At 39.2% G+C, this 27,622-nt stretch overlaps 1 protein-coding gene across 2 annotated transcripts; it reads right to left on the bottom strand.

Annotated features, from left to right (window-relative positions):
- Positions 1-238: 238 nt before the first annotated feature.
- rassf8b (Ras association domain family member 8b) lies at positions 239-26,845 on the bottom strand. Of its 2 annotated transcripts, none has more exons than XM_079656098.1 (9): positions 26,557-26,845; positions 16,141-16,311; positions 13,526-13,876; positions 12,933-13,150; positions 10,010-10,213; positions 9,829-9,903; positions 6,585-6,707; positions 4,356-4,476; positions 239-3,427 (listed from the first exon to the last, which is right to left on the bottom strand). In XM_079656098.1, exons 2-9 carry the CDS (start codon positions 16,250-16,252, stop codon positions 3,315-3,317), a joined length of 1,317 nt encoding a protein of 438 aa, XP_079512224.1. In that variant the 5' UTR covers positions 16,253-16,311; positions 26,557-26,845; the 3' UTR covers positions 239-3,314. The 2 variants fall into 2 exon arrangements, with proteins under 2 accessions (XP_079512224.1, XP_079512225.1); XM_079656099.1 differs by having other exon boundaries at positions 4,356-4,464.
- Positions 26,846-27,622: the final 777 nt, after the last annotated feature.

Below are 27,622 nucleotides of genomic sequence, written 5' to 3'. Positions count from 1 at the left end.
TGTGTTGTTAAAGGTAATTATATTCTGATTACTTCTGAAAACAGTGACATCCCTACGTAACACTCACACTTCTATTGGCTAGCGCTCCAACACATTGTACCTGATAAGCTAAGGGGCGGGACAGCTCTAAGCTGGTGGACCAATCACAACAGAGCCGGCCAGTTAACCAATCGGAGCAGACTGGGCTCTGGTTTCTAGCTAATGCCAACAAAAAAACACACACACACACACAGTCGTCACCACTTCATATCAGTTTATTCATTTCTGGCATGTTTTTTAAATATATTTTATTTATTTATTTATATATTTTACATTATTCTTGGATTTGATGTTCACGCCTTTCATACACATATGGCTAAAAGATGACACAAAGAAGAAAACGTGTTAAATTCTGAAAGCTAAAAAAAACATCATAGGTGAATTTGTGAGTAAAACAAAACAAAATCATAAAAAACTAACATTAGTATAACTATTGCGTTAATACAAGTTAGTATTGTTAGCTAAGCATCATCCATCTAATTCATGTTTTGCTAGCCCTACTTTTTCACGATCCACCCGAAACACTTTCAAATGAAGCTACAGCTCTTTCAGAACCAGTTACATTTGTCCTGTTGCATCTTTAAGCCCATTTTCTATACGTTAAATTTGGCAAACAGCTGCTCAAGTCCCCGCAGATACACGATTAAACTTGTCAAATGGCTCGAGACATCATGAACAGCATTCGTCCATAATTACTTCCTGCCCTTCCCCATCTGTGTAATTCTGTGTCCTGAAGTATCCCTGAGCCGCCGTGTTTCTGCTGATGGCTGCCTCCATAATGGCCCCATCATCTCATTTTGTATACGCTATTATTTCGAAAAGCATTGATGGCACCACAGAAAGCGATCAGTGGAAATGTCTGTAAACATACTGTCGTGATTCGATGCAACACTGATCCATTTTGCATCCATAGAATTGAATAAAAAGGCAAGAAAATACGAGTCCACGCCCGCTACCAAAAGCTCCATCAGTGTAAATGTCAACAAGGCAAAAAAAGGGACACAAAATGAAATGATTCTCAGATGTATTGTTGCATCCTAGGTAACAATTAATTTGGACTCAAGGAAAAATCAATCAGACATTATTGCATGCACACCGAGCTGTGTATCGAACAGTTATTAAAAAAGTAACCTCTCCAGCACACTGCATATTTCAGACTTCAATCCAAAGACTGACGTGATATGTCGACTTTATTTACACGTTCTTTTTTCAGTAAGGCATGCCGTTATTAAAAAACAAAGCGCTGGGGTTATTTTATTCGTGGGTTACGGTCTCTGTTTTAGGGCCATGATGATAATACTGCATACTGAGGGGGGGGGGGGAGCAAAAACTGATTTCTGAGAATAGTTTTTAGCCAATTTGTGATGTTCATTTGTCCGTTTACCTTCACTTTGTCAACATGTTGATTTCATTAAATGAGTTCAAAGTCTGTGGTTGTATAAAAAAAATCTGCATAAGAGTTTAAAGTTTGTAAAAATAATTATTAAAGATTTCTAGATGCCGGAAAAACATGATTAATTTGTCAGTGATGGAGCCATTTAGATTTTTTCAAACTTAATAATTGCAAAACTATATACTGTAACTATACAAAGTATAATATAGCAGAATGACCCATTTCTGAATATTATGTTATATATTGTATTATAAATAATGATGCATAATGTACGTATGGTGCAGCTATTAAAAGTGGAGCTGGTTTGGGTGCTAGGTGGGTTATTTGTTATTGTACATCATAATGTATGAGTTTAAGTATGAGAAATGTATGTGAACAGTTTACCAAAAGTCCTACAAACTATACAAAAATAGCTATTTTTGGAAGCATTTGAGTTCCGATTTAAATCAGAAAACTGTGTGAAACTCCAAATTCCCACACTGTGCGTGACACTGAAGTACACACACTTAAGTCCTGTTCAAACATAATATTAAGACCTTCTTGCAATTCCCTTTAACAAAGAGGTTTTTCTAACCACAGACTTTGAAATGATTTCCAGATCCAAAGCGTATTGACTCTGAAATGAGCCCGTATAATCCCACAGTTTGAGTCAGTTTATCCCAGAAAGCCAGCAAGAAATCTCCCTTTTTTCTTCTGTTGAGAAAAGGATCAAATAGAAACGGGTACATGCGGTAACACCCAGTATTTTGTAGAATTGTTATCGAACAGTTTGAAGAATTTGTCTGAGTTTTACCATCATCTTTTTCTGTGTCAAGTTTGAACAAGACAGACGAAAAACCATGAAAACACTGCTACTGTTGGACTTTAGTTCTTCTCCACGTTGCATTCATATGAAAAAAGTACATTCATCTAACTATTAGTTGTTCACACTAGCTTTGGTTCATATAAGACATCTTTTGTTCAGTAAAAAATCTGATGGGAAAAATAAAGGTGTGTAAGATGCCGAGGCTTTGTTAAAAAAAACTCGTCGTGTTTGACCCAAAGCAACAAAGACAAAGCAACTTTTCCTAGTTAACTTTCATCAGCTGCATTTTATATGATTTGTCGCCACCTGGTGGTCAGACTGAAGAATTGATTGGCGAACTTTTCAAGGAGTATAAACTCTGCATGCTCAAAGCAAGGCCTCTGTCATTCCTCATCACTTTCTTTGAGTGAAACACAGAGGAAACCGATGGCAATGCAAAAAATATTCTTTAGTTGATGTTCTCCGTTGTCTTTTACTTGTAGGCAAACATTCGCACACACAAATGATAAATGATTAAATGTCCTGGTTAAAATCGACCTGTGTGAAGGAAAAGGAGCCACTGTTGAGTGTTACTGACATCAGTTACCATGACTTGGCATCACCTGAAATGTTCCAACGGCGCATAGTTTAGAGAAACCTTGAGCTCTGTTTCAGTGACGTCTGGTTTAAAAACACCAGTAAGGCAATCAGATGTGGTGCATGCTCGTGCATGATTCATGTTTACGTGTGTCCAAACATCCTGGAGTTCATGATTTGAAACAAATATAAATGTCTGCTGAAGCCTCCTCAGGAAACACAGGATTCTGCTGGCTGGGTTTTCTTGTAGCTTTAGTAGAACGAGAGTGGTTTAAGAGAAACATCCACTCACACACACACTCCACTACAGACAGATTCAATGCTAGTTTGCAGATGGATAATAGCCTCAGTGTGTGTCGCTAGTGAGGTGGAAGAGGAGGAGGAGAGATGCAGAGCAGATGGAAAGCTGTTATTCGTGATACCTCACTTGTCCTCCATGTTTTTCCAACGTTCAGTGCCTTGCTCGTGTTCTGCACTTTCTGCTCAAATCCTGTCTCGGTTTCAAACGTAGATGCCTTCAGGGTTGAGTCCGGACATCCCGGCGCTCAGGGCTCGCAGGTCGCTGGGTAACAGCCGAGAAGAGCCGAGTCTCTTCAGAGAACCAGAGTCCACTTCTGCAACACACACACACACACACACACACACACACACACACACACACACACACACACACACACACACACACACACACACACACACACACACACACACACACACACACACACACACACACACACACACACACACACACACACACACACACACACACACACACACACACACACACACACACACACACAGGGTTATTAGCATATTAGCTCTTAACTATTATTAATGTATGTTTATTAACTGGTCCCAGGCCTCCTGTCATTTTGCAACGTTGAGAATCCCTGTCTACCATCTACTGAGTTTATTTCAAATAATTGTAGTCACTCTGTGCAAGTGTTTTGTAGAAATACATTTGATCACCACTGTAGTTTATGAAAGGACACAAACTGAACTAGGAGAGACCAATTTTTACTACCTTCATTAATCATTGAGTTTTACCTGTGATTGCTTCGAGTCCTAATGATATACTCCTCAGTAGGCATTTGAAAAACTGCTTATCATATCTGATTGCTGATGTCTTTCTTTAGTTTATTTACAGTTGTTAAACATTACCAACTTCCTCCTTAATTTGAAATGGTTGCTTTTTAATATACTTCATAAGTTATGAAGAGGAGTAACAAAGCCTTCTGGGGGATCTTTCTTGCAGCATTTCGGGGATACAGGTGATTTAACCGGGCTACACACTTGCTTAAGTTATGGCACATACACTCTAAAGATGACCAGAAGGGGGCACTGTGTACAAACACATGTGAAGACAAGAATGAAAACAAAGCACTTTCATCCAAACGAGGCTAGTTATGATAGAAGGTCATGGTATTGTGGCAAGTTCGTGTGTGTGTGTGTGTGTGTGTGTGTGTGTGTGTGTGTGTGTGTGTGTGTGTGTGTGTGTGTGTGTGTGTGTGTTCGTGTGTGTGTGTGTGTGTGTGTGTGTACCGTTGTCCCCTGCAGGCTGGGCAGGCAGCACGGTGACCTTGGTGCCGGTCTGCTGGATGAACTGCTGCAGGTTGACCTGTCGCAGCTCTTTAGTCAGCTGCTCCAGCTCCTGCTCCTTCTCCTGCACGAGGGACACATGCTGAGGAATAATACACTCTATGTGCAATACAATGAGGAGTAGTGCACATTCAAATTACATTTTTCAAATTTTTTATTGTCATATGCACAAAGCTACAGTGTAGAAATGGCAATGAAATTATTCTGACCTGAGCTCCTCCAACAATGCAACTTCTATTTAAGCAATAGCTCACGACAGGCCGTGGTATATGCTCATTATATCACAGCTAAGGGGCGTGGTTCAGCCCAATGGTATACTGTTTTTCTCAGACGCGGAGGGATACTGACTTGTTGTGAAAAGTAACTTAGAATTCTACCTGTGGTATACGCTCAGTATATCACGGCTAAGAACCAATCAGATTGCTTGATTTGACTTGTCAGTTTTATAAAATAAAATGTTGTGCAAAAAGTCTATATCCATGTAAACAGAATATGGGATATGTACATGAACAGATTATGAAATTAAATAATGTACATTAAGACAACATTGTGCTGGAGTATATGGTACCTAATTTGGAACTACCTTAACACTCAGACTCATCAGTGGTGTTAAGTAATTTAGTGGACTAACTCAAGTACTGTATTCGAGCTCAATTTTGAGGTACTAGTACTCTACTTACTTTTGTTACCGTAAAGGTGGGGTAGGTAATTTTGGAGAAACCGGCTCGAGTGCGCTAGAATTTGAAAATACACAGCCGGAAAAAATCTGCCACTTCCTTACAGAGCCCCTCCTCCAACACACACGAACGCGCACATGACCAATGAGGGCACAAGATAAGTTTGTGCACAGATGGAAGGCTGACAGGCAGATAGGCCATCCAGTTACTTTAGCCGGGCCGGCTCAGATGATTGGTCGTGCTTTTTACAGCGCCACGGCTTCTACAGATGATATGTTTTTATGGATTTTTTGTCAAAGCACTTCAGATATTCATTGCTATCGGGATGTTAAGAGCATTCCATGGAATATAACAAAAAGTGTATCCCGAGCCGGTTTCTCAAACTTACCTACCCCACCTTTAACTATATTTTGATGCTAATACCTTCCTTCTTTTACTTGAGTAACATTTTGAATGCAGGACTTTCACTGTAACAGATTATTCCTACTCTCTGGTACTTCTACTTTAAATAAAGTACACACTCTTAGTACTTCTTCCACCTCTGCTGCTCATAACCCAGATAAACAGCTACAGAGAATTAGCTTCCAGATGGTTACGCAACTGCAGGCAAGGGGTTGTGTTCAGGCCCCTCTCTAATCAGGGGAAGAATGCTGTAACAGCCCCCCTCCCTCCCCTCTCATTACCTCATGTTTCCCCCACCCTGATGGACCAGCTGTGAACTCTGTGGATCTTCACTATGAACTCTGTGGACCTACAACCTAATGAGCTTAGATTCCTACGCTTCCACCTGTGTGCCGAGGACTGCTTTCTCACTGTGCAGTATATACCTTGCTGCTAAATCCTCAGAACTGTTACAGGATGTGTTTTTTGTAAACTGTGTAACTTCTTTTATTATAATAAAAAATATATATATATGTTATGCATGCTACTTAGGTAACATTAAGCTGTCTTTGTAAATGTCCCCTCTGTGGGACTAATAGATTCTGAGATAAAAGGTGGTGATGATGGAGGTTTTTTTCAATTTAAGAGCAGTTCAAATAAGACATTCAACCGGGAAAACAAAGTAAGGGGAGAGAAACAAACACAAAAGGAGGGTTTGAGCATTTTTCTAGAATAAAACGTCCTCTCAAAACTGCCAAGGATGTTTTAAAATCCGGACGATTTCGATGCCATAAAAATGTAATATAATACTAAACATCAGATGTGAGCTGACCTGCAGTCTGTGGCTGGACGTGTGCATACTTAGTTATGTTTGAATAAGTCTATTCTCTTCACTTTATCTGAACTATATTAATATATTCTGCTGCTGTAATGATGTCAATGTCCCTGTTGCGGGACAAATAAAGGAATTCTGATTCTGATCTCCTTTTTCATTGAATTTAACACCTATGATGTTCCCGGTGAATGAATGACCTCCGTAGGATATGAATGGCCAACCCCAGATAACCCTATTGTGTTAATTAATACAAATATGAAACATCAGATGTGAGCTGACCTGCAGTCTGTGGCCCGACTGGCTGAGCGAGCGCTCCAGAGCCCGGCAGCTGCTCTCCAGCCTCGACGTGTGCTCGCTCTGAACCTCCAGCTCCAACAGAACCTTCTGCATCTGGTTCTGCACCTGAGATACAGAGAGAGAGAGAGAGAGAAGAGGAAGAGATGATGGATGAAGGAGACTATTTTGTGCTTAAAAACAGCTGAAGGAAAGCTCAGCAGATCAACAAACGTCAGATCAGAGCAGAGACGCTAACATCTGGGTGACGTGAGGTCTCCTCCTGCCTCTCGTTATAGACTCTATGCTCTACATTAATGCACACAATGTACAACAATATCTGTTTTATTATTTCTGCGGATTTCTATTCCATTCTATTTCTATGTAAATACTGTTAGATTTTTTTTCACATTTGTCTAGTTCTCTATCTGTGTTTTTTAATTTTCGTTTTGCTTTTATGTATGCACCTTGACATCAAGTACATTTTCCTTGTACGTGTCAACCTACCTGGTAATAAACCTGTTTCTGTTTCTGATTAACACTTTAGTGGCTGAGTTTTGCAGTAAATGTATGAAAGATATATATTCTTTTTATGGAGACCAGAGCATTAAAGTTATTTATTCTACAGGTAATAAAAGCATTAGTGTCCTTGTCCTGGCTGGAAAGATGAACGGCCAATCTCTACTAATATTTGTAGATGATCAAATGTTTTTTTCATCACATTTCTGTTATGGATGTGTGGTTCGAAGCTTAGATTTAAATCAAGTATAACCCCTATAGCTTCTTAACTGTTTTAAATGTAGTTTTTTAACAAATGTTTTGCTGCAGGACCAACAATCAAGAGTTTGGTTTTGTCCTGATTCAGCTGGAGAACATCTCGGCCATCCATACTGTAACTTAATATCTAATAAATCACAGCTAAAAAGTACATTGATTGGTCAAAATATGTAACAGCCTTCAACTTAAATTACAGAGGTAATCTCTGGGTAGCCTAGCTAGCAAATCATGAATATGACCGTGCACTTTTACTGTGCTTTTTAAATCTTGCTGTGTTTTAATATTTTAGAATTGTAAATGCGGTTAGTTCATCGAATGCTACAATTTCGGTGCTTTTTTGTGTATTGTTTGCACTGATAAACATGTACAATAACTTATTTATTGACTTGTTTAAAAAAAATGTACTGCCTTGTGTTGAGGTCTCCATATTAGGTTGAATACGAAAGTTCATTATAATCAAATATAATCAATTATATTCTTGTATAACCCAAAATGAAAATGCTTCATATTTTATGATTTTCTATATTTACAGTATAAACAAAGTGGTTTGTTAAGTTGAGTGCAAGACCTATCGTGGTTTATGAGGTGTCACTGATAAGACAGTTTCTTCCCACAGCAGTACACAGGGGGGGGGGGGCTCCTGACTTAAGGAGAAATAGACTGAGGCCCCAAAAAGGTGTTTGTGCCATCGCCGAGAGAGGGGGGTTCCCTTGGTATGCTCTCGAGAGCTGGGCTTTTCCCTCGCTAAGGTTCTCTCAAAACTTGGTAAATATTGCTTACATGTGTGTTTATTGAATGTTGAGTGAATTGTTGGATGAAAGTTTGAAACTGTTAGATCCTACTGACCATTTTTGAGGAACTGCCTCTGAATGCTGTCGGACTCTACATGTAGGTATGAATGTTAGCATCTTCGATCCGTGAGGAGATTCCTCTGGATTCTGTCGGAAGACTTTAATGTCTAAACTATGAGTTAAGGTTTCAGATTAGAAAATGACCACCGCATGATATGTTTTATATGATTGTCAAATTGTAACAAGAGAAGGTAAAACCCTGTTCAAGAGTGGACCAATTTTTCTTCAAATAAACTTAAAAGACATCTGCGCTCTCCTCTCCTGCTTGAAAGGTATGTAATGCACACTGCCACACTCACACTTAGGTAGGGCCACACCTCATTACTGATATCAAAATCCTTAGGGATCGCTTAAACACATTTAGCGTGTCCTCTGAATTGAAACAGCAGTTAATTGAACCTGGTTCTCCAGGAGTTAATAGAGGTGAGATCTTGCTGACGTTGGTGGATCTGAGCCAAGCAGGACACTTACATAAACTCAATAACTTCTGTTAGGTCAATTAGTAGGTCTGAGTCATTTGCCGGAATAAATTATCAGCCCCCCCGACCCCAAGACTTGACCGTATTGTTCTTGTATTTGTATTTGTATGGTAATGTTGTATTGATTTATAAGCGTACTGTTCTATGTATCATAGGTCCAATTTTGTGTCACGTTATATACACTGAACAAAAATATAAACGCAACACTTTTGTTTTTGCTCCCATTTTTCATGAGATGAACTCAAAGATCTAAAACATTTTCTACGTACACAAAATAACCATTTCTCTCAAATATTGTTCACAAATCTGAAAAAATCTGTGATAGTGAGCACTTCTCCTTTGCCGAGATAATCCATCCCACCTCACAGGTGTGGCATATCAAGATGCTGATTAGACAGCATGATTATTGCACAGGTGTGCCTTAGGCTGGCCACAATAAAAGGCCACTCTGAAACGTGCATTTTTGATTTATTGGGGGGGTCTGGGGGGGTCCGAAAACCAGTCAGTATCTGGTGTGAGGGTTAGGGTTAGGGTAATGTTGTGAATCGAGTGGCCCATGGTGGTGGTGGGGTTATGGTATGGGCAGGCGTATGTTATGGACGATGAACACAGGCCACTCAATTCACAACATTACCCTAAACCTTCCTCTCACACCAGATACTGACTGGTTCTCGGACCCCCCCAGACCCCCCCAATAAAGCAAAAATGCACGTTTCAGAGTGGCCTTTTATTGTGGCCAGCCTAAGTCACACCTGTGCAATAATCATGCTGTCTAATCAGCATCTTGATATGCCACACCTGTGAGGTGGGATGGATTATCTCGGCAAAGGAGAAGTGCTCACTATCACAGATTTTTTCAGATTTGTGAATAATATTTGAGAGAAATTGTTATTTTGTGTATGTAGAAAATGTTTTAGATCTTTGAGTTCATCTCATGAAAAATGGGAGCAAAAACAAAAGCGTTGCGTTTATATTTTTGTTCAGTGTAGAATATATTAAAGGTTTTTAGCTTGTATTGCCAACATGATACTTATATTGTCTGTTATGTGTGATTGCACCATTGGGAATGCTTGGAATGTCGCTGTGTAGTGACAGTAAAGGAATCTAATCTAATATTTGTGTTATGTACAGACTGGACTGTACCTCCTCCTCGTTGACCCTCTGGTGGAGCTCAGTCTCCTGCTGCAGACGCTCCTGCTCCAGACCTCCCTCCATGCCCTGAAAGTAAAGAATTCAATGTGAAAACTGGCATGGAAATAATCTACTTTTAGTTTCCATTTAGCAGCCTCCAGGTGGATGAGTAAAGCTCCGCCATGCTGCTCACCTGAATGTGTGCCAGGTACTCTGAGAGTTTGGCCTCACAGTCCCGGACTCGAACCTGCAGCTCGCTCAGCTGCTGCCGGAGCTGATGCTCGCTCTCCTGCTCGATCTGAAGCTCGTTCTGCCAGAACTCCTCCTCCTCCATCTCTGCTTCGTTCCTCCTCACCTGCTGCTCCAGGATCTGCAGCTCCTCCTCCAGGCTGCCTCCCTGTGGAGAGGGAAACGTTAGTTACTTTAGGAACTCTAATGTACTGTTATGATGGCGAAAATTGGATGACCATTTTAGTTTTCATTTCATATAGCACTGTAAATTGCATGAAATGAGGAGCTTTCTTGTTTTGTTTTATGTATGTTTTTTAAACAACGCTGTCAGTTGAACGGCGGTCAATACAAATTCTGAAGTTTTTGCCAATCCGATCAGAAATGTAAGAAAACCGTGGATTTTTGAATCTTCAAAGAGCCCGAATACAATGGCCAGACAGGCAAACAATTACATTAAGCCATTAGAAATCGACGATCGGGCTCGATATATGGTTAAATGTGGAAGTAGGCGATCGATGAGAGTAACATCTACGTCACTTTACGGCCCCGCCCACTTTTGGGGGAAACAACGGCTGTCATTTGAACGGTGATCGAGCCTGAAGCCACAGAGATCTTCTGTTACTGTCCTTTCTTCTTAGAGGAAGTACAGAAACACGTAACTCTGGATTTGTTTTTATGTTTGAGGTGCAATAAACGACACAGCAGCTTTCTGGCATGTTAAAACTATTATTTTCCGCCTCGCTCATGAGAGTAACAGCTGGAGAAATTACTGCCTCGCCTACTGATTTTAATTTAACCATGTATCGAGACCGATCGTCGATTTCCAATGATTTCATGTAATTGTTTGCCTGACTGGCCATCGCAACCGGGCTCTTTGAATATCCAAAAATCCACGGTTTTCAAAAATTTCTGATCGGATTGGCAAAAACTTCATAATTTGTATTGACCGCCATTCAAATGACAGCGTTGTTTTCCCCCAAAAGTGGGCTGGGCCGTCATTTTTACACGGAAGTGACGTAGGTGTTACTCTCATCTATTGGGATCCTAATAAAAAAGACAAAAGACAATGCCTTTGAGTTTAAACAGTCTCCAGGTGGATAAGTAAAGCTTGCATTCTCCACAATACTATTTCTATCCTATTTTATTTGTGTTTACTTAGAGGAGCCTGTGACCTAAGATTTTCATTATATATCTACACTGTACTGTAGCTATGCACTAATGCCAATAAAAGCCTAGAATCTTGAACCCTTGTCTTTTTATGCTTCAGCAACGCAAAAAAAAGTCCCAAATTGGGATCAATAAAGTCCTTCTTATCTCTTATCTGAACTCGCTCCACCCAAAGTGAATTCAAAATAATGTTAAGGCTGCAGGCAAAAAACATTGTTTCTCAATGACAGGGCAGATTGATATTTTGGCTCTTATGCATCCATAAAAAGTCTACTTTGGGAATAATGGAAGACTTAAAAGCTCGGACAGTGATAAACTGCTATTAATATTCGAAAGAACCTGAAGTCGGAGCCTAGAGATGTAAAAAGTGTGCGTTTTTTTACGGCTACATCATCAGACTATGACAGGTCAGAAATTACCTGATACGTTGTGTGAAGGCAGCCGAAAGATTAACACATTTGTGAGGGTTTATAGTCCAAGGTTGCGTTCCAGTAGTCCATTTAGCTTAGGAACCGCCCTAACCAAGTGAAATGACCCGGAAGTCCCTCAGTGGCAGCCATGTTAAGTGCCGTTCCAATTCTCCAAATGAAAGGAAATGAGGTTTCAAACTTCCTTTATAACCTCCTTTAGCTTAGGAACCACTGGACCTCCCTTACCGAAAGGAGAGGAGAAAATGCTGCCCCACAATGCCTTGCAGCCGCAGCATTTGCCGTCACACAACAGTCGGCCGTTCACGGAAACAAACGATTATGACCGAGAAATGATATCATGAAAGTTACGGTGCTCATTAAGCTTTTTAAAACGTATGTGGTAACTTGCCAAAGTGCTTTGTTTTGAACGTTCATCAGTATTATAATCAAAAAGAGAAATATGAACGTTAGTTTTTACTGAAATGATCAAATAAAGTCAACATTTCACTGAGCTGTGTGGGGTTTGTTCAACTTCTAAAAGATGTTTGAATAGTGATATACACAGTGATAGGTGTTAAAGACTAACGTTTATAATAAATACATTTGTGGTGATTTTAAGATATTTTCATACAATCATAAGTATTGGGATCATTTGTATTAATGTGGACCGGAGGGAGAGGGTGACAAGCATAAGTTTCACTTTCCTTTTTTATTTCAATTCCAACTTTGGTCATGAAGAATATGTTTCTCTGTTGTCCACGTTCATAAAGCATAAAGCAACAGCATCAGAGCACGGTGAAGTCTCTAGATGAGTTTACTGTAGTCCCTCGTTCTTATTATGTTTTAGTCTGTTGTATAGAACACTGTAGTTTCCATAGTTTCCCCACGGCAGCAGACGCACACAATGACGTCCGCTGGCGCATCATAAACACGTCAGATAGTGAAAGTGCACTCGGATTCTCTAAAGTACCGCAGTCTCATCTCCTAAGTCCTTTTCAATTCTCCTATCCACTATCCCTTAACCCCGTGACGTTTCACTCAGAGGTCAAGGAATAGGAGATAGGTTTAGAAGTTAGGAGCTGATTTTTTGGATTATCGGAACGCAACCCAAGTCTTATGGATTTGCACCTGGTTTTGGAGCCCGCTACGCTAGAGATGTCAAAAGAGGAACATTGTGCGTTGTTATCCGGCTACGTCGTCAGAGTATGACAGGGCAGAAATGACCTGATACGTTTGTGAGGGTTTATAGTGCAAGTGTTTTTGGATTTGCACACATCATGATTTCCTGTCAGCTGTAGTTTCACTCACATCCCCCGCCTCTCCAGCGACCTCCTCCCAGTCCCTCAGGTCGGCCTCACACCCCAGCAGCCGGCTCTCCACAGCCTGCAGCTTGTCTCTCTGCAGCTGAACGAGACGCCTCATCTCTACGGAGGGACTCCCCGGCACAGAGGGAGATCCGACACCTCCGACAACTCCGACCCTGCACAGGTTCAGACTCACACCTCGCTGCTGCTGCGGCTGTTTGGCTGTATATAGTCATAATAAAGCTTTATTTGTATATCACTTTTCACACAGCTCAAAGTGCTTTAACAACATATAATACAACACGATACGATAATACTTGAATGGTCAGATCGAGTCTGAAACTTGCATCACAGCAGCTCCATGTGTAACATCAACATAATATAAATATCAAGACACAATACATGAAAAACAAACATTTAACATAACAGCACAATCACTGAGAGAAAACATGCTCAAAGACCCTTTAGCGTGCATTTGATCGGATTGACTGGAGCACAAAGGAGTGCTTCAACATGGCACACATCACAACTAATTCTGATTCTAACTGCAAAATGTTGAGCAGTTTTGAACGTACAGGACAAATTCAAACCCCTTACCTTCAGTATCTCTGCTTTTCCACAGCAGGTCCCGCAGACCTCTGGCCCCCCCGGTGAAAGTCAAGGATTTGCGTTTTGGTTCCCTTCGTTTGAGCGAGCTGTCGTTCCCTGAGGGCCGGAGTTTGGCCAGAGGAGGCAGACTCTGGCGGTAAAATCCTCTCTCTTGGAACCGGGTTTGTCGGTCAGAGTTTGGCCGCTCGCTGACAGACGGGCCGGTCCGATGGAGGATGAGCTGCACGTCGCTGGCATACTGACCCCATTTGTTGAGCGACACCACGGGGTTTTCGTTCGGGGCCAGGTGGCGTTCAGTGTCACGCCATTTCTCGATCAGAGTGTACCTGCCGGTGCGTCCTGGAACAACATTTGAAAGGTTTATACATGATGAGGTGCTTAAAACGGACATTTCCTGACAACATGATTGCAACATAAGTACCATATATTCAAAAAATATCAGGTTTAGGTTCAGGTTATTAATTTGTACGTGTAGGTAGATTTGGTTTGCAAGTAAAAGAGAGACTTTTTCGAGAGATTTGTCTGTTGTCTATGTTGTTTTGGAATATGTGTCATAATTGATCCCTTTTACCTGCAATGTACCTACAAATAATAAGATTGTTCTTATGAGTAATGGGTTCGGACGTGAAACCAAAAAAAATATTTTTCTGCATTTCTTATTTTTTTCTCAGTGCTCTTATTTTGAAGTGGTCTACTCTCAATTGGTCACCTATACAAAAGGAACATATTTATGATTACGTTTTATGGAGAGGGATGATTTACAAAATTCTGAGCCATAATCTGTTTGGATTTATTTCGTTTAACTATGATGGGAATAGTTTATGTTGTATTTTGTTCGGATGAAAGTAGATTTGGTTTTAAGATTGCAGTGTTTAATTTAACGGTACATGGTTAACGCCGGTCTTATTTAGAAAATGTGTTTCAATGAAAAACTGATTTAGCTCACACTTGATTGAAAACGTTTCTCTGTTATAGATGGCGTTGCCCTCTCATTGGGTGTTCCCCAGGGCTCTATGCTTGGCCCCCTTTGGAGTCCAAACTACACAATTTATTATCTTTGTTATGCAGATGACCCCCAGATTTATGCCCTGAAAAATAGCTAGTAATTAATGTGATGTATTCTGTTTTGGTGAAAACTCCTGAACCATAAGCAAGCCTTAAAAATAAAGTGTTATATCTATCTAAGAGAAAAGACAGAGCAGATTCATTGAAGTCTTTCTAATTTCTCCCACGCTTGAGCAGCTTTGACTCTTTCAAAGAACGTTACCGGCACGTTAGATGAAAGAACTTTACAGTGGGAAAAACAACCCAACAAATAGTGTTTGTGTTGGGAAATGCTGCGTTCAATTGGTCACAGGAGGGGGTGTGTACGCCTGCATTCTTGTCTGTACACATAGATAAGGGTAAAACACTGCCAGGCGTACCCTTACCCTCGTCCTACAAAGTGAGGGTCCTTTTAAAAGAGGCACATTCATCACTACAGCCATTCACATCAAAGTGCCCTGGCCGGGACAAAAGGCAACGAGAACACAAAGGACGGCCAACGCCATAACTCCCGCTACACTGTCACCATTAAAAACACACACATGTTTAACCCTGAGAAAGACCTATCAATGGGGGACAGCGAGAAATCCAAGAAGGGTCCATTTTAAAAACAGTACACAACTTTCAATGTAGTAAAATTATATTGTTATGGTCTTGGATTCACAGTTTTATGTACATTACAATCAATTCAATGAGTGACAGAGAAAGTGTCAACTTATATCTCTGCACTTGTACATAAACCGAAGTCTGCAGCATGACTCATCTAGTTTTGTGAAATCCTATTTGTGATGAAAATCTCTTTGTGCCCTCTAGTCACTTTTCATTTTACTGCAATTTATCATCTCCAGCACCTCTGACCACTTGCCCGGCCAATGTTGGACACAACCCACAGAGCCGAAAATTCTCATTGGGAATGATTTTGGATTAAATATCTCGCACCATTAAGGTTTCTGAGCGCAGGAGCCGGGTGAAGAAGATTTCATCTCACAGTGTTAAATATACTCTTCTTTTGGTGGGCTATTCATCCTCCTTCCTATAACCAATAGCTTTTTAAATCTACTGTATCAGAGAGAGTTCAAACTTTAAGAGGAAACTCAAGACCAACCTAGATTTTAACTTATTTGTATTTTATTTGTATTTTATTGTAATGTATTGTTATTGTATTCATTGTATTCTATTTATTTTATTTATTTATTTTATTTATTTTATTTATTTATTTAATTTATTTTATTTATTTTATTTATTTTATTTATTTTATTTATTTTATTTATTTTATTTATTTTATTTATTTTATTTATTTTAATTATTTTATTTTAATTTATTCACTTTTAATCACAAAGCTTTATGTTACTCTGGTTATACCTGGGAAGGGGAAGATGGTATTGTTTTTATTTGTAAATTGTCTATGTGATTGGTTTGTGAAACACTTTGAGTTACCTTTGTGTATGAAAGGTGTTATATAATACATATATTGATTTGACGTGATATTCATGTGATGTTAGATATGTTTCCGAGCATATACCTGTTTCTGACATCGTAGTAAGAAGTTATGAACTTACCTATGGCTTGAGCCAAAGCGATGACGACTTCCTGGCATGTTGTGAACTCTGTGACGCCGCACACGATGCGCTGAACTCCGTCCACCCACACTTTCAGCTCCATGGCCTTCATCCAGACGCCCTCATTCCTCCACACCACAAGGGGGCGCTAGACAAGGTAAACTGTCCATCCTTAAAAAGACACAAAGAAGAACTGTGTTTCACTGTTTGGAATATCTTACAAAAATGATTTCACTCTGATTAACGCTTGCTAAAAAGTTAGGCAAACAAAAACGTTTAAAGTGATAATATGTCAATGGTGTGTTTACTAACCCCTAGTGGCCAGTCAAATATTGCATGTCTAAAAACGAATTTGTTCACTTGAAAACATTAATTTGGCCGAGAGAATTAAGGAACAATAATGATATCAAGAAGATTCAGCAAAAACTCAATATTCCAGAACAATTTTTGAAACATCATGTTTTAATTTGTAATTGAACGCACCCTGCACTTTTCCCACAACGACTTTTCAACCACTTGTCACCAAACTTTTACAACATGGCTGAAAAGAGCTAAAATCTTTATAGAAATACCACCCAGGTGCCACATGGTCGTGCATTGTGACACCAGCTTCCTGCAAACCATCTACTCACAACAACTACGAACACTTCCGTAGTTGGTTTTCCTGTAGTGCTGCTGAGGAATTAAATGGTGAATTAAATAGTTATCACCGCATTTAGTTTTGCACAATTTACATTATTTAATTTCATATTCTGTTCTTGTACATATCATATTCTATTTACATGTTTATAGACTTTTTGCACTACTTTGTATTTTATTATATAAGTTGCATTGTTGGAGGAGCTCAGGTCAGAAGAATTTAATTGCCATTTTACACTCTAGCTTTGTACATATGACAATAAAACATTTGAATCTTTGAATCTTGAATTGCTGCAAAAACACACTTGTGGTGCAGTGATTGTGACCGGTGTAACAGGCCTCTTGCAATATATTTTTCATTTTTCTTGGTGCCTGGTGCAGAAAAGCTCAGAGCGGTCGCATGCACGCAGAGCGAGATACATTTTCAAAGTGCTGACACAAGCACCTCAGCAGCGAGGCAATCATTAGGAACCTGGCAAGGTGACGGAGTGGCTGCCTAATGCTCCCACTGCTGAAGCCCTACTGGGAAGAAGCACCCCTCCTTGTCTCCTGACTGGACCATCAGCTCGGCTCTGATCCTTGACTTCCCCATCGCTTGAGGACTCTCTTAACAAGTTAGGCACCTTCCATCTTCATCACAGCTGGAATCGGACTCCCATCCGTCCAGCAATCTAACTACCGATCCCTCGAGGTGTTCGTCTACTGAGAATACATTACACGGCGCACTCCTCTGCACTGAAGGCATCTGCTGAGGGCAAGGCCTGGAGGATTTGTAACTAAGATACTGCAGGATGCTTCTGAACAAAGATGCCTGTTGTGGCCCCGTAAATAAGACTTTACCCATAGTCAGAGGAGGGAAGTAGCGGAGTACAAATACTTCGTTACTGTACTTAAGTACATTTTTCTGGTATCAGTACTTTACTCCACTACTTTTTTCCTTTTTACTTTGACTTGTTACTTGTTGAACTCAAATACCTGTACTTTCTACTTCTTACATGTTGAACTCAAATACATGTACTTTCTACTTCTTACATGTTGAACACAAATACCTGTACTTTCTACTTCTTACATGTTGAACTCAAATACCTATACTTTCTACTTCTCACATTTTCCAAACAGGCTGGTTCCTTTAGTTTGAATGTGTGTTTGGTGGCGTGATCATTATTATTTAGAGTCATTGCGTGCCTATTGATTTGAACACGATCCGTGTATCCATAATTTCCTGGTCTTCTCTATAGAAGAGGGACCAATGAAAACGTTGTCATGTTGCCGTTGGTCACCATGGAAACATTCATTAGCTAACAGTGACATTATTGTTCTATTAATATAAAGGGAGGTCAGGTACTCTTTAAAACAGCTGCTAGTTATGGGTACTTTTTACTGAAGTACATTTCAAAGCCTCTTTACTTTTACTTGAGTAAAGAAGTTTAGTCAGTACTTCTACTTTCACCAGAGTATTTTTAAACACGAGTATCTGTACTTCTACTTGATTAAAGGATGTGTGTGCTTTTACCATCTCTGCCCATAATGCAGCTCAGCTGAAGGGAGGAGAAATGAAAGAAAAAGGGGAATGAAAGTGAAACAGCAAAGGGACGGGTGGATAATCAAAGCAAACACTTTCGTGATGAAAAAGACACGAAAGAATATTCATTTTGGTGAGTGGTGAGTCAGGCAGGATGTTTACTCCGAAAAGATTGTTTACAGCGAAACACTGGACTTAAATAAGATTTCTACTTGTTGAGTCAAATTGTGGTCATCTTCGTGACATGGTTGCACAACACTCTATATCCTAACAGATTAGTCATACAATGTTTATTCAATGACGTGTGATATTGATATCACACCAGAAGGAAGAGCCAGTGTTGACACAAGCTTGTAAATCTGCTGCCTCCCTCTCTGTCTCTTACACCGATACACACACTTTGTAAGGACACACTCACACACAAAATTGCTATGTGCACATGTATGTGTGAAATCTTACTGAAATCATTTCGCATCTCTGTGAAACAATCATCATACACCATCGAACAATAACAGCAAAGATATTGCAAATTAATTTTGAAGAGTTGTTCATGTTTAATATCTATGCTATATTGCTCTGAAACATCTCCTCCGAATAACTGTATTTGTCATAGACTGTCTCCAAAAACAACATTTGTACACATATTAATGAGGATTTCATTTAGCCTCGACTAAGGCAGCTCGATTATGGCCAAAATCATAATCTCGATTATTTGGGTCAATAGTTGATATCACGATTATTAGGCTCAGTCACTGGTACACTTTTATCTATAAAGCTATGTTGGGCAAACTCCCGTATTATATCTGTTCATTGATAAAGCAGAAAGTTGCAAGCAGCTATTGTCTGCGATCGCAGGATATAGTCTTGTTAGATGTGCCAAGAGTAAGGACTGTCTTAGGTAAGACAGCTTTTATGTGCGCAGCTCCACTTGCTTGGAACAGTCTACAGGCAAAATTGAAATTGAGCATTTTTATTTCTCTGAATGTATTTAAGGCACGTCTAAATGAAATGCTTTCTGACACTCTGGGTATTTGAAAATGTTGAATATGTAAATATGATATCCTCTGTTGTTTGTTTGTATGTTGTTTTTATGTTTCATGTGGAACTAAATGCTGCAGGTCTCCCTTGTAAATTAGATCGATGATCTCAAGGGACCAATCTGTCTAAATAAAGGTTTGAAATTAAATTAAATTAAATTAAAAACGATTATCCATTTACTTTGAAAACATCAATTTATTGAAAAATAAAAAGGTGTAAAGTGTTTTTAACAGTTGATTACCCTGAACTTTAAGTATAATTCAATTTAAAAACCAATACATTTTTTTTTTTAAATAAATAAATAATAATAAAACATTTTTTTAAAAATCTTTTTATTTCGATTATGTTGTTTTAATAATCGTTGCAAGCCAAAATCGTAATTGCGATTAAAAAACGATTAATAGAGCAGCCATAGCCTCGGGCCAATATTCACTTTTACTGAAAAGAGCAAAGAACAGCGACCTCTGTAACTGGATGCTAACGGCTAATGTCAACTAGCTTTCTTGCTGAATACAACAGGGCTATGGTTTTGACGAAATAACAAGGAAATAATAGCGTGCTTCCCTTGGACGAGTTGAAAGTGAGTCAATTGTGTCCCAAACACATGTTTACCTTCCTCTGGACACTATCACCGGGCCCTAAGACATCCCTTCTCATGTCTCTTCTCCAAACAACTGCACGGTAATACACTGACTCTGGATAAGTACCTCATACACCCCTTTTCCAAACTATCCCTTAAATCCTTGAAATGCTGTACGCAGGATATAAGCTGTGACCCGAGTGTGTGAGTTCAGGGAAAGTCAATTGAAAACTAATTGAATTCTCTGCACAACAGCTTCACCTCTGCAGTGTTTCCTCGTGGAAACAAGCTTCGATTTCCTTTACCCTTGCTAATAACTTCCAACACTTGGAAAGCCACCTCTATGCTTCAGTGGTTGCAGCTATTGTTCGGAGTTTTCATCATGCCATTTCCATACTTTGGATAGGTTTGTGATCTAACTAACAATCACTTTGAAGCGCCTGCTGCAAGTGCGAATGAATAAATCATACATGCACACAAATGAGTTTCCTGCAACATGTTTGGTTCTATTTCAGTTCAGCTTCCCTTGTAAATATATCACTTCCATTTTTAGTGTCCGACTGAGCTCCACAGTGGGTAACCTCAGATCCTGTGGTTGAGGTGCTGTTGCTGTTGGAATTTCCTTTTCTATTAGTCACAGTTTAATAAACACACACTGACTCAACGCTTCACATTTCAACCGCACACTGAATCCTTCACCTAGTGGTCTATTTATAGAGAGTCCTGGACAGTAAAGCTGACCCTCTTAAAGCACAGAGAACACACTTCATGTAGATTCAGGCGGTCTTTAAAAAGCTTCTGTTAACCCTTAAAAGTGTCGTCCGGTGTTAAATTTATGACTTTAAAGGTCATTTTTAAGAGCTATTTCACATCCATACTGATGACAAAGGAGGACAGCTGCTTTAGGTCTTATTGGCTTCTCATGTGACTCTAATTCCTTTTCACTCAAAGCTCCTAATTGGAGCGTTTTTGTACAAATGTGCAGCATGATTTAAATCCCTTTCTTTCAACAGGCTTTCCCAAGCATCAGAAGCACAGTACTTCAGCCTGATCTTCTGAATTCGTTCTCACCTAAATTACAAAATTAGCATCAATAGGAAGAAGATATTGCTTTCAGTATGAGAGGAAAGACTATGTAACACACTAGCTTGCATCATTGGTTCTGTCGTTTTGTTACAGCATGATCAATACAAATGTTAAAAGTAAAAAAAAAAATCTCAAATAGTGTTTTACATATTTTGAGCCCTAAAACTTGAGTGAAGCAGAATAAACAAGGCTTGCATTGCTTCGATTCGTTTCCATCTTTGGTCCCATCACAATAACCTCGTCACATTTTGAGCCCTAAAACTTTTGGACAACCTTTGCCTCAGACATGTGGTTTCCGACATGAAGGACACTGTGTTGTCTGGGCTGTTTGACGTGGAGCTAAACTTAGCGGTGACTTCAGTCTGAAGTTTCATTCTTAGGATGCCACAAGAAGGCAGAGCTGGGGAGACGTGGTGTCAGTGTTTCTTACATGCATTTCCTTAAAAATGGATTGTAACTAAGAAATACCAGCACAAAAATCCCACTGAAGCCTCCTTTAATATCCTGGGATTAGCATATTATGGTGGAAAAATGGAAAACAAAAGCTCTTAATGTCAAACTAACTACGAGTCTGGGCTTGAAGGAGTTAATTTCCTGCCTTGCTTTGGCCCAGTGCTCACTAACTCAGCCACCTGATTAACCTTTAACTTCCCATTGATTGGGTTTGAAACCCCTGACCCTGCTTAATTCCTCCAAGCAGCCAATCACAACATCAATTATATTGTCATTAAGTGCAATAAACAAGTTCTGACTACAAAAAATCGAACTAAACCTGCATATTTTTACATGCCAGAAGCACAAGACCTAAATGCAGTCATGTTAAAAAAATACGACAATTATTAAAAAGGCACAACTTGTAAAGAATAAGAAGAACAAATGCTATGTATGTCACTATATTTAGTTCAATAAGTGAACCATTTCTACTGTACTAATAATGACATTCAGAAATATTGTATTCCACCTATTTTCAGACACTATTGATTCGTCAATGCAAGATGGCTTTAATACACCTTTTTGTACTGATTCTGTATTTTTTTAACTACTTTTTCTACACTCAAGATACATCTTCCTACCCTTTGAATACACTTATTGTATTTAAAAGTAGCACAGCTTCTATAGAACAAAAACACAGCACATTTCAGAGTCAAACCTTATTTTTACGTAGTTCCCTAACACATCGGAAAATGTGATTTAAGAAGGAGACGTGAAAGCAGCAGGAGTCGTGAGCAGTTCAACAACAAGCCGTGATGCAATCAGGGGCCAATTTTTAAAGAGACACGGAGGTGGAGGCAGCAGGGGGGGGGAGTGGTGCACAGACAAAAGAGCACGCTGCAGTGTGTGTGTGTGTGTGTGTGTGTGTGTGTGTGTGTGTGTGTGTGTGTGTGTGTGTGTGTGTGTGTGTGTGTGTGTGTGTGTGTGTGTGTGTGTGTGTGTGTGTGTGTGTGTGTGTGTGTGTGTGTGTGTGTGTGTGTGTGTGTGTGTGTGCCCACATGGCTATAGCAGCATGACTGGATGCAAACAATCCCTCTCCATGGCGACGGGGCTCTGCTTTGTCCGGCCTCACACAGATGACTGGATTGATTGGAGCGCACGGTCTGGGAAAGTAGACCAAACAATCACCAACAATTAAGAAGCAACCCGTGCTTTCCTGTCACTTCCTCTTTGTCTCCTCTGAATGTGGGCTTTGGAAATATGTGGAGGTGTACTATGCACCGGGGTTACCCACACTCTGGAGTAAAGTGGGGGTGTTGCTGGAGTTGTGGTTTGCTGGTGGAGATTAACAACACACTTGTATTACGTACACTGCAAGTGTGTTTAAACTATTGGATGTTACAGCAAAAGCACGTTTGGGGCCAGTGTTGAAAGCCATGCTAGCAGCTCTGTTGACAGCATGCTAAATGTAGGCTAAATTCTATCCAACAGAATGAATACATTACATTAAGCTACATTGTGGTTATAAATCAGAATTATATTACATACACTGAGTGTGTGTTTAAACTATTGGATGTTTTAGTAAAAGCACATTTGCATTGCTAGCAGCTCTGTGAGGCTGTGAGCTAAATGCTAATGCTAGCATGCTAACTGCGCTGACATTTAACAGGTAGCTACAATGTGTGCTAACAGTTATAGCCAGAAATAATACATTACATGGTAGTTATAAGTCACTATGAGTCGTCATTTTTTGTTCAAGTAAAGTTAGAAAGTATCATCAAATGTCAGTGAGTGACAAGAAATTCAAAAGTATTATGATAGTTGACCTTATATAGGTAATTATAAAATACCAAATAATGTGATTATGAATATCCGTGAGTGCTTACTGATTGCGATGAGCAGATTTTATTGCATTATAAGTATGTTTATATTACAATATATACATGGACATCACTGAAAGGGTTAATTAATGTTTACCATTAGCTTATTATGTGAGCATTTGCTAACAAGCACTAAACACAAAGTAAAACCGAGGCAAGATTAATCAATTTATTGGACACATTCTTACGTGAAGACAAAAATGTCCTGAGAGGAATGTGGACGGATATACAAAAAATGTTTAAATCCATCCATGGGTTAAGATATTTCGTGGCAGCCAAACCACAGGATATGCTCAAGTCAGCACTGCAGGTATTTGGGATTTAAAAAGCTAATTAAATTAGGATTTGAACCCGTGTCCTCAGACATAATGTCATTTTTCTTGATGGACTATAGTGGGTGCTCAGAGGTCTTTCCGTAACACACTCATGACTTTGTGATTTTCACTTGGCACACAGCCTTGTATCGTACAGCACAATATCTCATCCTATATCTCCTCCCTTTCTTTCCTATTCATAGTCTGACATGAAAGCTGATAAAGATGTTTAGATAAATCAAAGGTGACTGGAACAAAACCAAAACCTTTTTCAGTTTGCAATTACATATTAACCAGTATTTCAACGTTGCACTACTCTACGTCCTGGATTCTTATTTTCACCTGTGTGTGTTTCTTTTTCTAAAACTACAAACTTTTTTTTTTCAACGTTCTTTAATCTCGTCATGTCAAACCGAGCGCTCAACGGAGACACCTTTTTAGAGATTACTTCCACATCAACTGAGTCAGCTGAGCGGAGGGGAGGTGGTTCCAGGTTAAACAAAAACATGGAGTAAGCAGAGTGAAACGATCCAGAGAGAAATCACACTGAACAGCTTTTCATCCAGGAACTGTCAACCATCCATCCTGCAAGATAAGACTCTCCTGTGAACTAAACATTTTCAATGGAGGCAATACATGCCAATTTTCAGAGGTTATTAATCCACATGACTGAAACATCCTGCAATGGAAATATCTTTATCACAATGACATGCGAAAATAAGTTGTTGAATGGGTGACAACTGAAAAAAACAGCAATTTAGCATTTTTGTTATATTTCAGTGCCTGTGATGACCACCATATTGAAGTTGGGTGACATATTGCCAAATTTAAGTCTAAAAAAAAATTAAAAACTAATCAGCCTGAAGCAGACAATAAGCCTTTAACCCTGTAAGACTTGGAGCTTAGCCAACATAGAGGTGGAGGGAAGGGGGGGTCCAGATGGAATTATTTACACTGTAGAGTTTGTTTAATTAAAGTGTTCTGCTTTGGGAGCTGATGAGGAGGCTAATATGGACGACATGGAATAACATGTTTACTAGTTTAGATACAAAACCATTGGGATTATTAATATGACTGAGAGGGAGAAATTAAAGACAGTTTTTATATTAAAGGGACACATATGATTGGATGCTTAGAGAGGAAACTGCACTGAACATTCTGCAGAATGTTTTAGTTTTTTAAAGTTGATGAAATATCATTGTTCCAGTTTTCCTAATAAATAATTGTCACCGATTAGCAAATAAAAGAAAGTCAACAGGAAACATTTTGAGGATCAATTCATTGTTAAATTAATTTGGGAGGACTTGCTGCTAAATATAAATGTATATGCATGTACTACATATGCGTTTAGAAATTGTTAGCATGGCTTGACAAGATATTTGAAGATGGGATTTTGGGCTTTCAAGAAATGTTGACAAGCTTTTTTTTTGTACTTTTTGACATTTTAAAAGATCAAGGAAACAGATTAAACAGATGAAAATGTGTTGCTGTAGTTGCTATAGCAGCCAATATCTTTCAAAGCACATCATTTTATTTAACAAGGAACAACATTTAAACATCTATTAGAGACAAAGAAGTATTGGGAAGGGGCGGGATATTGAAATAAAGGAGGGAATGGGAAGTTGCTAGCACTAATTATGTTGTGCAAATGTAGGTCAATTAACCTACAATACCTGATACGTTCTACTGTCATGCACACAAGACAATATATAGTTTTGTGCTTGTGCTGCAGAGTTTCTCTACTACAAACACAACAGCTGTGAATGAGTTTTGTCCTTGTTACCATCACGTGTGCTTCAAGGACTTCCTGCTCTTTCTGTCGCTGTGTGACTCCGTTAAAGGAACTCTGATTAAAAGCCACTGCTGAGTGAGCGCTTATTGCCCAACTCTATTAAGAGATTCATCGCTGCAGGGCTCAGCGCACGCACACACACACACACACACACACACACACACACACACACACACACACACACACACACACACACACACACACACACACACACACACACACACACACACACACACACACACACACACACACACACACACACACACACACACACACACACACACACACACACACACACACACACAGACCACTCACTTCCTGCTGGTTCATGGATCAGATATGTGGAAGACCAAAAGAACTCCATTTAAGGATCTATTCATGAATTATAAGTTATACAATTGGGAGGATAAGGAGGGAAATGTGATAAACCCAGATATATGTATCATATTCACTATGAAATGAGATAGACTAAAAACACTCAATTTAAGGATGTATTCCTGAGATATAAGCTATAACATTTGGAAAAACATGAATAAATTTGACCCTGTTGAGAAAGTTATGCAACTACAGTACAGCTGACAGCTCTCCAGATATATGGGTATTCACTATGAGATGATATATAATATAACAGCATATTTCCAACACATGAGCACATACTACATTTTTAAAAAGCCGGAATAAAATCAGGCTCATGAATCAGACATGGCACTTAATTTAAGAATACATTCCTGAGATGTAAGTTGTAAAATGTGGATGATAAGAAGAAAAACACGAATAAATCTGTGTTAGCTCTACATATGGGTATTCATACACTATGACATTATATCATCAACTACAGCCTTATGTTTATGTGTGTGATATAATGTCAGATATTCATTATCCTTAGTGTTATAGTCTCTTTTGTATATTTAAATATGGTGTAAATATATAATCGTTTATATGTTTGACCTTCTATTACAACTTATTTCCTCATGTTGTTTATGTTTGCAGCACCATACACCAAAGACAATTCGTTTCTATGTGTAAACCTGTCACTAAACTGGATTCTGATGTTATTGTCAGCAGATTTTTAAATGCAGGCTTTCCTGACGCATTGACATTCAGCCCTGTGCGTAAAAACCACAACAACATACCTGTTTGCAGACCAGTGTGTGTCAGAGCATGGGTAACTCTGCTGTTGTGCTGCAGCCTCACTGCTTCTCTCTGGGATAAAGACAAATCCAATGCATGTTATGCGGGTCACATGCAGGAGATCCGCTGCGTTCTTCGTGCTGGTTTAACGGAGCAAACACAACCGAGCCTCGATAAGAAGTCTGGGGTAAAAACATGCGTCCACCCGGGTGTTATTGGACCTCCGACATGGGGCTCTGAGCATCTGTTAGCTGCTGCTGCTCCGTCACACAGCCTGTACATTGCATCGGAACTGAAGTGGGACACCGCAAGGCATCATGGACCTAAAGCTGCAACGCACTGGTCACGCAAACCACGCAGAGGTCCAGTCAGCTGAGTCAGATACAGGATTGTTTTTTCTTCCAAAGGCGATGAAATTGTAACAGATGGGGAAATTGCATATTCCTAAAAAGTTAATTTTGAACAATTTTACCAATTATTATAACAATATAGATTAATAACATTAACAAGGCAATCAGAACTAATTGTGTATTTAAGAATAATTTCATCTGAAATATGTATTTAATTTATATATATGTATTATTTTATATGTTTTACTCCTGATGTCAACTTTTTGGGAGAAATGTCGTATATTTATTAAAAGAGATGGCTGACTCAAAATGTTGGGACAATTTTACCAATAATTAAAAGAGTATAGTAGTAATATTACTTCATATGTCTATTCCTGATGTCAACTTTTTTTGTATGACATGATGCTCATAATATGATCTTTAAAACAAGTATCCTGTCGGCTCAGAGGCGGTCAATTAAATTCAATTAGCTTTGTTGACATGACCATAATGACATACATTATCGCCAAAGCTTTGTACAATTACGACATAAATATAAATACATGTACACAGTGGTGTGAAGTAACTAAGTACATTTACTCATGGACTGTACTTAAGTACAATTTTGAGGGACTTTTACTTTTAGTATTTCCATGTTTTGCTTCTTTATACTACTCCTCTACAGTTCAGAGGTAAATGTGTGTACTTCTACTCCACTACATGTATTTAATACCTTTAG

This window comes from Notothenia rossii (assembly GCF_949606895.1).
Source record: "Notothenia rossii genome assembly, chromosome: 10".
In the NCBI taxonomy this organism is placed as follows: Eukaryota; Metazoa; Chordata; class Actinopteri; order Perciformes; family Nototheniidae; genus Notothenia; species Notothenia rossii.
Note: the sequence above shows the minus strand (reverse complement) of the source record. Positions and strands in the feature narration are given on the sequence as shown.

Excerpts from the sequence above, each read along its gene's own strand:
- rassf8b (XM_079656098.1), bottom strand. The coding sequence starts at position 16,252 with ATGAAGGCCATGGAGCTGAAAGTGTGGGTGGACGGAGTTCAGCGCATC. Across the intron at positions 10,214-12,932 it reads TCGCTGGAGAGGCGGGGGAT|GGAGGCAGCCTGGAGGAGGA; the intron begins GTGAGTGAAACT and ends CCCTCTCCACAG. Across the intron at positions 4,477-6,584 it reads AGTCGGGCCACAGACTGCAG|GAGAAGGAGCAGGAGCTGGA; the intron begins GTCAGCTCACAT and ends TCCCTCGTGCAG.